Source organism: Tenebrio molitor, chromosome 1 (genome assembly GCF_963966145.1).
Source record: "Tenebrio molitor chromosome 1, icTenMoli1.1, whole genome shotgun sequence".
NCBI classification, from domain to species: domain Eukaryota; kingdom Metazoa; phylum Arthropoda; class Insecta; order Coleoptera; family Tenebrionidae; genus Tenebrio; species Tenebrio molitor.
The window spans coordinates 40,601,336-40,614,394 of NC_091046.1; the positions used below are offsets into that span (position 1 = coordinate 40,601,336).

The window sequence follows — 13,059 nt, forward strand, 5'->3', positions numbered from 1 at the left end:
ACTGTTCTGAAGCATTACAAGATATTCCTATTTTATTGCCTTTTTTTCTCACTAGCTTCAGGCAACGCCTTTGGTAATAATCGTACCTCAGACTATAAGAAACGGAAAGAATATGTGATGTGGCCTGAGCGCATGTCGCCTTGATTAGGCGACAGGAATTGAGGAACAGAAATCAGCGAGGCGAACTCATTAAAGCGCCATATGCTTTCCACCGGCGTAACGTTAGTACCGGTGTGGTACCGGGCAAGGAAAGGATACTTCTTTCATTCCTGAGGCTTTCCAGAGCCTTTTCAGCCACACTGAGGGGAAGATTCTGGATGGGTACGGTGAGGATGGGTGCGGAAGGAAGGTGGTAGGTACTGAGAGGTTGATACTGAGCCAGCATTCGTCTTATCTGTGATGTGCGACCTGTACTCATACCACGATGTGATGGTGTGGGGAAACCTCTGAAAAAAACCCACACCAGGTCAGGCGGTACCCGGGTTAGAACCCGGGACCTTCCGAATGCAAAGTGGCGCGCTAGGCGCTTGGCCACAGTGCTCGGTTGTACCGGGCAGCGTTGGGTCCCGGTTTTGTTAGGGGTATTCTGCGCGCTCATTGGTCGGCCAAAATTCGTTCACTTTCGTTCACGCTCTAAATGTGTTCGTTTCGTTCGCTCTTCTCCTCTCCCTCTACAAAAAAGACTACGGCTCCGTAAAAGCGAGCAGGGCAAAAAGACGATGCTCCTCTTCGGTAGTTCGACCACTCCAGAGAGTCGGTGGACCATTTAAAAAGACATAATTATGGAATGTAATTGGCTAACATTGTATGAGGGAAATAGCCAGTAAGATATTTATCCATTTATATTGAAACATCCTAGAGATGATCGCGGCGATAAACTCGAGAAAAAAGAAGTGCAATCGTTCAGCTTTCCTTTATATTAATCTCGATACCGCGATAAATAGCAGAATTCGCTCATTAGCATAATAGTACAGGTTTGAAATAACCTGTAATGAAATCGTACTTGTTGGTCGAGACAGAGCAAAAATGCCTCGATCATAAATATTTATCGATAATATTGAACAGATTAATCGGTTGACAGTTTCGATAGGGCGTAATTTATATCCGGTGTCGCATTAATATTAAAGTAATAATTACCCCGCTAGCCTCTCGGCTTATTACCCTGAGTGGGTTGCGTTTAACCGCACCCTTCCTTGCATTAAGTCCGCTTCATATTCCATGGTTTTCTTAATGAGGAACCACCGCTCAGGAAAACCTTCCCTGCCTCTGATGAATTTCAATTGATGGGATGCTGCACTTACCCTAATTTGATTTAGTTGGATTATTAAACGAATTCCTGGCGCACAAAGTTGGGACGACGCGTTTTAAATCCGCAAAGTGTCCCCCACTCTTAATTAATTCGATAACGGTAGGGGCCACAAACGAACCAATTATTGCGGCGCTGCACTCGCGTGAATTTTTTCACCGATACGATAATCGTATTAGAATTAATGCAAATTCTCTTGAATTCATTTTCAAGCAATTCCGCTTAACGTCAAAGGAATTTTTGAATTATGGCCGCTAATTTCATCTAAGCTAAATCAAATATTATCTCTGCTTGGAGGGGGACTGTGCTAAGCTGTACCGGACAGCAACTTTGTCCATAAATCTAGATTACTCGAGGATAAATAACAAAACCGTGCCATTGTTCGAATCCGACTTAATGAAAATATACAGGGATTAATTATTTTCGGATAGAACGCATAATATCCAGTTGTGGCGATTAAAAATAGACAAGAACAAGAGAAACAACATGTCTGTCTTCAATAAAAAATTTCCGCCTTTGTGTGTTGTTCAGAACGCCGGAATTCGTTATTTAATGAATGTATCGATTTTATTGAACAAGTCGTGGCGTGTCTTTAAACGATTTTTAAATTACCGCTAATAAATAATAAAAAGTTAAAACACCAGCATGTGGTAACAGGTATCACAATATTTTTGAATTCATTATCACGATTCGACAGCTGACAAAAATACTAAATGGTCATGTAGGTGTCGAATATTACACAAATTATTTGGTCGACGCTGAATCACCGAAATTAAAAAATTAACAAGGAAAAATGGAAAGATTTCTATTCATACCGGCTTGTTTGTGAATTATCGCGACAAATAAAAAACAAGAAATAATAACAGAAAAAAAAAGATAGAATTGAATGATTGCTAAGAAAACGGTACCACAAGACTGTAATTAGCAAATTCAAAGTAAGGTTAGGTTAGGTATTAGATTTTCTCATGGGCTATGAGTCATATCTGACCAAACGACGGATATCGGTCTCAAGTAGGCGCTACAAACCGACTGGAAAACGTCGTGATTTACGTTAGTATCGTCTCTCTCTTTCTCTCTCTCTCTCGCTCGTTTTCACTGGTTTATCGCTCCGCCTTCGCGCAGATTTCCAAGGTCACAGTCCATGAGAGAATCCAATACCTCTACTTACTGTTTACATTTCAAATATTCTTTGAACAAAGAGTGTATTGATTTTTTACTCTGGTTTAACGCGTCGTTTATGTAAATGATATTATTCTTTGATTTTTGACATTTTCACTTCCATTTCGGTGTAATTTTTGGTGTTTTCCTCAGTTGCAAAACATGTGTGTTGATCGCGCACATGTTTTGCCATAACTTTTTTGCGATGGCACCCATCAACGTCCGCTAATTAAATTTATCTCTCCGTCGCTTGTGAATGGGCTTATCAAACGTACAACGAAACATTTATTACCGCTAACCACAATTAAAAGCCGATAAAATATGGAAATATGCTGCGAAGATACATGGGGTCAGGTCAAGAGTCACAATTTTTTTGCGTGATTTTTTTCGAGCGAAGAAAGCCTTCGTTCATAATGGAAGTTGGTCTGGTCGACGTGTCTGGGTCAAGAACTGGGCAAATAAATTTCTCAACAGGCGCCTATATGACACACTTGTGTTCCCAGTCCATCAACTACCGTGAATGTCTTCGTACTATTATCAAATCAAACATTTATCTAGAAGCTTCAATAAACACGACATTGTTTGCGTACGAAGCCGGAGGAATGTCCATCACCTCCACGTCTAGTGCAATTAAAAGCCCGCGGACACGGAATTCGTGTCCTCCACTGTCGAAATGGTAAAATAAAACTTTAATTACCGGGAGTAAATTGCGTCGCAGGGCGCGCTTAAAACCAGTGGCCATGCAGTGACACCGACGAATTTACGACATTTATTAAAAACACAATTACCGCTTTACATAAATTAGCGAAATTGCCGGTGTCGGGTTGAAAAATCTCCCCGGGCTTAATTGCCGATAAATTCACCATCGCCATTAAAAAAGTATCACAATTAAGGGCGTCGTCATATCCGTACGAAGAATCCGAATCGAGGGTGCGCTAATAGGATCAATCCTCCGAAAAATGCGTAGGAAAATCCGTCACGGAAAACCCACAAGCAAGGGGTCATAAATCTGGATGAGGCGGCAGCGCCACCAGAAGATTTTGTTTACCCCCGCTACTAAACGTCAAAAAACCTATAAAAGTAGCGCGCTCTATGTACAGAGCAGTATATTTTTGAGTGTTTGTTTAGAAAATACTTAATCGATAGGACGGCCCCTTTGAATAACAAAGCGTCGGATGTGTGAAAAAGGTGCTAAGATAAACACGGCATGCCGAAACGAAAACACTGTCAAAGGGCGGACTCGCCGGCGATGATGGCGCGCCATAAAACATAATAGATTCCTCGATGGTATCATATTTTTTACGTCAAAATGCAAATCGGGACTCACAAGATCAATTTACTTACGAAAACAGATTTGCCCGCTACTCCCATACGACTTTCTTGATTTGTTTGCTGGTGCCAAAGAAACAGATCTCCTCCTTACCTGAAACAAAAATGTTGTTAGAGTCAGAACTGACATGTAAAGGATTAAGCCAGCGACGTCGTTTAAAAACCATTAATAAAATTAATTGCGACATCTAAACATTCGGCCAAATATAGCTTCAACATCGACCGGAGTTTTCCTTCGTTCTTAAGAAGGCGACGCCGCTTGCGAAAAATTAAATAATTTGTCTTTTCAAACGGGCGATTTATAAACATAATATAAACATTCGTATCATTTAGGTTTAATTATGTAGCGATCGATCAACGTCTTTGGATTTTGGGGACCTCTGCCGGTGCTGTAATTAATGAAGATGGCTCCCTCATGCCTCCTTCATGAATTTGCGATCGATCATGGTCTAGTTCATAATTAATTTCATAGGGAACTAGCAAGACCAAAGGGCCGAAGGTTTTGGAGATTTTTTGACGTTTCATTAGTCCAAAACGAAAAAAGTACAGTTAATTTCAAAATTATAGAGTACACCTAATTTTCTACAGTGTAAAATGCACTTACATTTTTTGTCAAAGATCAATGTCAATTTTGACAAACAAAATGCCTAATCTAATCGAATACGCGAAATTAGAAGGAATTAGAAGGGTGGTCGATCCGGAGGATAGCCCAATATTATAACATCGCGAAGAGCACCGTGTAGAGAAGATAAAACAAACAATATTATGGTGCTCTAAAATATATGTTGCAAAACTTACCTAACCTATATAAAAATATGACGTCTACATTTCAAAAAGGCATCTTCACATCTGGAAAAAACTCTAATAAATCGACTTCTTGATTTTTGAGGTGTACTCGATAATTTTGAAATTAACTGTACATACACACACTTTTAAGAAAAAGAAAAACATCTAAGAAGTTCCATGAGAGATATTATTTTCAACAGAAAATAATGAATCACAGTCAATTTCGTAATTAATTTCAAAGGGAACTGCACCAAGATCAAGTGGCGATTTTTGACGTTCCTTGATCCAAAATGAGGAAGAAAAAGTTTTATTAAGTACATTGTACAAAGATATAGTATGGTATAGTTTTTTAAGAAAAAGATCAATATTCAGGAATTTCTAGATTTTTTCGTCACGAGTGTCATGTTCTGTGAAAACCAGATTTTTCCTAATTGATTTGTCGTAAAGGTGCCGACCAAGGTTGTGTCGTGGCTGAAAAGGATGGAAAAGGAAATGGTGAAATCAAAGAATTTTAATTCCCACAATTTTCAGAGATTATGAAAAATCACTAGTTATTCTACACAATCACTAAAATGTATTAGTGAGTGTAATAATAAGGGAGAAAGTTTGGAGTCTCGCGTTTGCGGACGACTTGGTAATTGTGGCAAAGAATGAACAAGAAATGATGAAGAACCTGGGAAAGTATGTGGGGAAGAAAAAGCTGGAAGTGAATGTTGAAAAAACGAAACTGATGGTGTTCAATAACAGAAAGAAGAAGAGTGAAGAGAATGAGTGGAACCGGGACGGAAGGAAAGAGCCACGAATAAGGAACATATCAGAGAGATGCTGAGGAAAGCAAATAAGGTAGTGGGATGTGTTTGGGGAATAGGAGAGAGAAAGTGGGAAGATGATTTGAGGAGGGGAATGGTGATCTTTGAGAACATGATAGAGAGTATATTGTACGGGGCAGAGATCTGGGGATGGAAGGAACAAGAAGAGGTAAAGAAAGTGGAAGAAAAATATTTCAGAGGGGTGCTAGGAGTGGACAGAAAAACATCAGATTACATAGTGAGGGAAGAGTAAGAGGAATAGGCTGAGAGTGAAAGCGGGAAACAGAGCGGCAAAGTTTGAAGACAAAATGGATGGAAGGGAAGAGTGAAGGATACCAACGGAATGTTGGAGAGAAAAGAAAAAAAACACGGAGAAGGAGAGAGGAACGGGTATTCTAGTGAAGAAGTGGAAAGAATGAGAGCAAAAGGAACACGCATGAATGTAGAGGTGAGTGACAGAGACACAAGCAAGAATGAAGGGAAAAATCAAAGAATCTAGATAGAAGCGAAAAATCAAAGAATCTAGATACAACAGGAACTATGAGAGGTGTATGACAAAGGAAATTTCGGAGTACCTGGACAGATAGAGTGCAAGAGAAAGAAAAATGATGCCGAGGGGTATTGGATGGAAAGAGAGGAAAGAAGGTGCAGAATGTGCTACAGGGTCATTATAAATGTTTGTCCCATCGTAGTAGGCGTCATAACAAGAATGAGACTAGTATCGCTGATAGGTGGCGCCCCTGGCGGTAGTGGAAATCTGTCTACTGGTTTGTCCAACGTTGCGAGGGTGGCGGCACACCCAAAATTTGTGTGGGTTTTTAACGCCAACTGCGATGGAACAATAATTTATAATGACCCTGTGTGAGGAGGGAGAGAGAGAATGTAGCACATGTGGATGTAATGAGAGAGAGGGAGAGAAAGGAACGGGGAGAATTATAGAACGAAGACGGAAGGGAGATACGATGGAAGAAAGAGATATGGAAGAGGAGGGAAAGAATGGAATAAGAAAGGAGGATAGGGGATAGGGGAATAGGAGAAAATGTCCATTTTTGGAATTGTTATTTTTGTTTGTAATCAGGAATCCGAAATACCTACATACAACTATTTTTTTAAACATCCTGTATATGAAAATAATTCTTTCCCGTTCTTTATATGCCAATACATATGTACATATTTTCAATTTAAATTTAATTAAAAAATATCTTTTGCATTCAAACTACATTTCATTTCTTGAACATTCTTATTTTCCTTCACTTTATACATATAATAAATTTCTGACATTTCAATCCTCTGGTTTTTTTCAATTTACATTTATTGACAACAAGACAACGGCCAGATTTATTAAAATCATCTGAAAGAGTGGAGCGCTGAAACTACCATTCCCTTCGCAATAAAGAGGGGTTTCGTGTTGGTCTGAACCAACCCTTCGCATATTTATGGTGGTCAGTGCCACATATTGGATGCCAAAGCAACATGGGTCGCTCGGCTTTTATTTATTAACTTAACATAAATAAGCTCCTGAAATGGTTTACTTTCAAACAGCTCCGACCAGAAAAATCGTGTTGGGAATGACATTATTATTTACGTTTTTCTAAAATACATGAAAACAATTAGTCAGCTCGGTCGTAATTTACAAAATGAATATCTCTAAATTGGTAATTATAACGGTGTCCTCACGAAGAACATGAAACGGTGATATGTCAAGGCGACCGATCTCACATAACTGAATATTAAAACGAGATTATTTCAGAAACAAAGGTTTCGCTGAATTCGCAAAGAAATATTCCCGGTTCGATTTTGCTCAGTCGTTTTTTTACATTATAATATCCTTATGGTCCCGCATTACCGATTTCGACCCCGTTCGGATGATTTACGGCGAATCTGTCGAGACCCTTTTCTAATGGAAATTAGGTACATCCTGGCGCAATAAAAACGCAAAGTGCCATACTGAAAAGACCAGTAAGTACAAGAGCGCCGTGCGTGTTACCTGCAATTTAGTTCTTTGTCCGCCCACGGTTATCGTCTCAACTGTAAAGTACGCTAGTTTATAAGCAAAAATAGAAGAGAACATGTGTAATTTCAGCTTAACAGATTTCATTAGTCCCCTCCCATTTTCCTTCGTTTTATATGGCGAAATTTACATATCGTTACGATAATTAGTGCCATTTCAACAATGACGCTCGAAAGGTTAGGTCTTGAAGGTGGGCGGCTCGCTGAAAAGTCGAAGAACAAGGGAAACACAATCGTTTAGATAATTTTTGTGGTCGCGCCGTCGTCAACACGTGTTGACGATGGCGGTGGTTCTTGTGTGAACCACCGCGCGCTTTCCCGGTGGGCCCGCTTGTAAAATACAACCGTTGTAAATCCAACTAGTAATCATCTTTGACAGTCAGCACATGTTCCCGCGTCTAATAAACCGTCAGAATTCCGTGTCGACGTGTCGGATTTATTATGCGTGGACCTTTTAATTTTGACCGGAGGAAAAATTACGCAATCGATGAAAATTCCATTTTCCCATCTCCGGGCCGATCGCTCTGGCCTTTAATTAGTGTCAATTAACGAAACCCCAGAAGTGGCCTTCGTCACACGCTTCGTGACAGCCCTTTACATTAATTGGTCGAGGTAGTTGCGGAGATGGTGGCCGAAAAATTCAATCGCCGGTCGCAGTTGGAGTTCGGGGGCGGCGGGTGCAAGATGGGACGACATAATCGAAAATCTGCAGGATTTCGAGATTGACTCCTTGCGGAATTGCCAGGACGATCGAGTCGAGAATAGGTATTCAGATCGAGTCGGCTTTTAAGAGTCGAAGTGCAGTCAGTAAAGCAGAGTGTTTGTCTTGGAAGCGGTCTCTTAAAAATATAAAAGGTCGGGTCCCAGAAGGGGTGCAGCGAGTGGAGTTCTCCCCGGGCTTAAATTAATTTCGTCGCAGTTATTTCTCATAAATCTTGCAAGGAGCTATTGATTTAACAGCAAAGCTAATGTCTTCGGAGGGAAATCGGAGAGGAGCGAAAGTAAGGATATTGAGGCAGAACTAGTTTGAAAAATTGTTGTTTGAAAAGTGTTTAGGACGAATGAGTCAAAGCTGCGTTTCACCTCAGAGTACGAGCCTAACGAAGTTTAAACGCAACACAAAATACATTTGGCAATGGGAACTAGATTCATTAAAAATTATAAATTGTAGATTTGGACATCCCTAGCTAACACAATCGCTGGGGAGCTTTTCCGCAAATGTGTCAACAAGGGGGAAATTGAAAAAACTTAAGGGATGTCCAAACTACTTTTTGGCAAAATATGATTTATTGCAGCTAGTTACTCGTGAAAATTGAATATTGGGTTGCATTTTGAGTTCTTCAGGCTCGCACTCTTACGTGAAACACGTTGTATTTATTGATGGACTATGATTGAAGCAGTAAACAGATCTCTCAAAAAGCAGTAAAGAAATTGCCAAACGGAACTGTATAATGTTTTCAAATCACTGGAACAAATTTTTTATTACACACACATATTTCATTTTAAGACAACATGAGGAGAAATTTGAACAGTCATAATTCTTAACAAAACTTTGACGTTTGCCAATGCTTTGTAATATTAAACTAGAACTATTAAAGAACTGTGAGAGTGGTTTTTAAATTGGTTCCACCTTAAGCATATTCAAGCTGGCTTAAAAGCGTACTGTTTTAAAATTGTGCGACTTGACTCATATCCACAACACTCAAAGAGCATCAGATAGAACAGTTAAAAAAAATGATGAAAATGGTTTTGGTAATTGTTCACTTTAACTACTTCTGGAATTTTCGCGTTTTTTCTGGCTAGATAGCCTCAGGGCATCCTCCTAGATCGTTTCCCACCATTCAAACCTTGTGCAAATGAATTTTCCTTAACCTTTAGTTATACTAAGACATTGGCGCGACCTTGAAACACAACAAGTGAGAAAAAAGGCATTTCCACTAGGTTTGAATGGTGGGAAACGATCTAGGAGGACGCCCTGAGGGCGTCTAGCCAGAAAAAACGCGAAAATTCCAGAAGTAGGTAAAGTGAACCATTACCATGTTTTTGTGGGTAAGCATTTTGGTCGTTTATTATTTTTTAGAAACGGTTTCGTAATCTTGGGTACGATTTTAAATCGTTTTCCCAATCTAACACAACTAGAAAATTGTGGAAACCATTTCAAAACCTTGAAGGTTTTAAACTGATGATGTGGTTCCTGGATTTAAGTTTTCACGGTTCGATATTTTTTTTGATTATCTAGATTCTTAGATTTAGCATTTTTCAATAAAATTATGAAAATGGTTTCAAAACTGTAAAACCGGTTAAAATCGACGAATTGGTTTAAAGTGGGTAAGTGTTTTAGTGTTTTCCGTTTCATATTTCTCAGAAACGGTTTCACAATCTTTGGGTACGATTTTAAATCGTTTTTCCAATTTCTAGCACAACTAGAAAATTGTGAAAACCATTTCAAAATCTTGAAGGTTTTACACTGGTGAAGTGGTTCCTCAATTTTAAAGTTTTCACGGTTCAACATTTTTTTTTTTTTGATTATCTAGATTCTTAGATACAGCATTTTTCGATAAAATTATGAAAATGGTTTAAAACTGTAAAAAGGGTTAAAATCGACGAATTTGTTGAAAGTGGGTAAGTGAATGTTTTAGTGTTTTCGGTTTCTTATTTTTCAAAAACGGTTTCACAATCTTTGGGAACGATTTTAAATCGTTTTCTCAATTTGTAACACAACTGGAAAATAGTGGAAACCATTTCAAAACCATGAAGGTTTTAAACTGGTGAAGTGGTTCCTCGATTTTGAAGTTTTCACAGTTCGACTTTTTTTGATCATCTAAATTCTTAGATATAGCATTTTTCGATATAAAACTTCTTTTAACTGTGGTGTTTTAAACGGTACGGTAGTTTCTCATTACAATTTTGATAAGAAGAATATGACTTCAAAGTTTTTGAATCATTGGTACTGAAACCTTCTCCATTATTTTACGATACATTAATTATAAAAGTGAAAACCATCTCATTTCAAAAAGCTCACTGGACACCATTTTTTTTTCCAGACTACTACTATTTTTTTTTCACTACATATTCTTAATGCGTAAAACGTCTCTTTCTCACTGATGGAATTGTCGCACTCGTGACAAAAAGTAGTACTTTATGTACTTGTTGCATAAATTACTATTTCACACGACCGTGTTTTTTCACGTATTTACTTGGCTAGTTTCCCCAGATTAAAAAAAAAATCAGTGATGTTATGGAATATATATGAAAAACAATACTTACGCTATTTATAAAACAAAAAATAAACATTTATAATAAGTAATAACCAAACCAGCAATTTATTTTTATACATAATGCGAAAAATAGTATACGTTACATGGTTGAAAAGTGCTTATAACAGAATTCCGGAAACCAAATCTTTCCTCGATCCCATTATATTGCACTTACCAACCTTGTAGCGTAATATACAATTTCTTTGTTTTCTCGTATGTTCTACTAAAGGAGATTTCATTTTCTTGCAATTTGCAATTACATAATTATATCATGGTGATCTACCTTACCAATTTATTTACTTCCCTAAATTAATAATTTTCTTAATGATAATTACATAATTACTGAGCAAGGGTTTCTTTAAGCAACACTTGACAGAACTGTAATTAAAACCGTATCTTTTAATGTTTAATGAAAATTACATATTTTTTTGGTCATTTTAATGGTGAAATAGAAAAATCACCACCTCTGAAATGTTTTAAATAATTTTCTCTAACTTGGAGTGACATTTTAAAATTCTTAATGACCATGAAGTTATATTTTTCGAAGTTTATTTAAATCTAATCGTCTAACTGTACTAGCATTGCCCAAAAAGCGAAAAATATTTGATGTAAAAAAAACGGAAAAGACGTGCGTCAGGTTGGGTAAAAGAGAAAACCCTGGCCCAATTCCTTCTCTTGACATTTTACCTCTCGCAGTGCGAAAACGCGACGAAATGGACTCGGACGATAAGGAATAAAATGACATTTAAAGCGTATAAAACTTAATTAGATACGATAGTCGTTCATTTATGTGGCGTTTATTGATATGGTTAAACACGTAAACACTTAGTACATTTTCGTGTAGCCTGCATTAGTCTTATCTCGGCCAAACATTATTCGCCTTTAAAACTCGTTTATTACCTGAAATTAAACAATAAACACAATGCAGTAATTAAAAATAAACCACTTCCGACGGCTCTAATCTCCATCCGGCCGAAGAAAGCCCAACCTTGGCTTTTCCGAACGTCCCGAAAGCGCTCGAGCTTAATCGCCGGATTTTCGCGAACAATCGCAATGACAGCGCGCTCATTTAAAATTCAAATTTGCCGCTATCGCTCTCCGTTTTAGGAACTGCTGCCATCGACAGGATTAAATTATTTCAACACCTATGGGGCTCGTGGGTGGATTGTTTTTTTTCTCGAGCGTCTAATTTTATTTATAGGGGCGGAGTGGCGCTTTAGTGGTCGTGCAGCTACTACATCATAAACACGGTCGCGGCCAGCGCGAATGGCAGATTTATCTCTATCGAGTTCCAACCGTAATGAGTTGTGTAGAGCAAGTGCATGGGCGGTGGGTTTAGTTATGCAGTCCGGGGCCAGTTTGCATTGCACCTACACGACGAAAGACGGCATTTTAAAATTCATTGGAGTCGGTGTAAACGGTCGTTACTTATCGACTTAAAAACTCTTACGGCAGCGGCATGCGAAGTCAATGCAAATATTTAAGGCGATACCTCAACATGGACCTTTCACGTACTCCGGTCGTAAATCCAGCAAGATATCGAGGCAAATCCGACATTGACAACCGATCAGTCGTCAATAAAACCCAATCAATTAACGTTCTAATTAAGCGAGCGACCCGGACGAAAGACCGATAAGCCGAGATCATCTGGGAAAGTCCGGATGTGCCGTCCCGGATCCACCACGCTCGGACCGGAGCGCACCTATCATAAAACACAATCATAAAGTTTTCTTAAAGCTGATAGGAGTCGTAAAAAAACTTGTTACAAAGCGAGTGTTCCATTAGATCCGAATGTCGAAGTGCGTTTTTATTACGGGATCACGTTTTTACAAATATGTCGGATTTAATTAGGAACGGCCTCGACAGACGTTTACGTCTATCAAATTACGAAACTGGAGACTGGATGGTATTTCGTGGGTCGGGACGGAATGGTCTCGACCGTCTTGACACTCTATAACGAATTAGTCCGGGCGAAATGGGACATTTCCGGGAAATTAATATTTCAGGCGACGATTCAAAATTAGAACTGACCCTCATCAACCGACCGAATAAATTCTCTATAAGAGGACCCTTTTCAAAGCACGAAAGGAATTTCGAATATGGCGCCCGGACTTTGTCGATCTTGCGTTTTCTGCATGAATACTTGATAACTGAGATGTTTGAGAATCAATAGACAAAAGTTTGCCGTGACGGAGATATTCACAATTTTCTGAACGTCATTCGTTGTGAAAAATTCATTATTTTCATTATTGAGTCCGGACTGGAAACCCTCGTCAAACCCAAGCATTTTTTATTTCAGTTCTTTAGTAGTTTCTGTAATAGGAGATGATTCCAGTGAGTGATGCTTATGGGTCTGAAGAATTGCCATACAAAAGCAAAATGATGAATCGAAACGAAAGATGCC

At 38.7% G+C, this 13,059-nt stretch overlaps 1 protein-coding gene across 5 annotated transcripts in view; it reads right to left on the minus strand.

The window, feature by feature from the left end:
• Window positions 1-13,059, minus strand: part of ckn (CRK like proto-oncogene, adaptor protein) — a 184,973-nt gene that overhangs the window by 45,827 nt on the left and 126,087 nt on the right. For 2 of the 5 annotated variants that reach the window (XM_069045697.1, XM_069045671.1), the window contains one exon: window positions 3,809-3,887. The exons of the other annotated variants lie outside the window; for them this stretch is intronic. Coding sequence is in view for 1 of the 2 variants with exons in the window: in XM_069045671.1 (XP_068901772.1) it covers window positions 3,809-3,887 (79 nt within the window). In the remaining variant the exon portion in view is untranslated. The remainder of the gene's footprint in view (window positions 1-3,808; window positions 3,888-13,059) is intronic. 5 annotated transcript variants of the gene reach the window in all.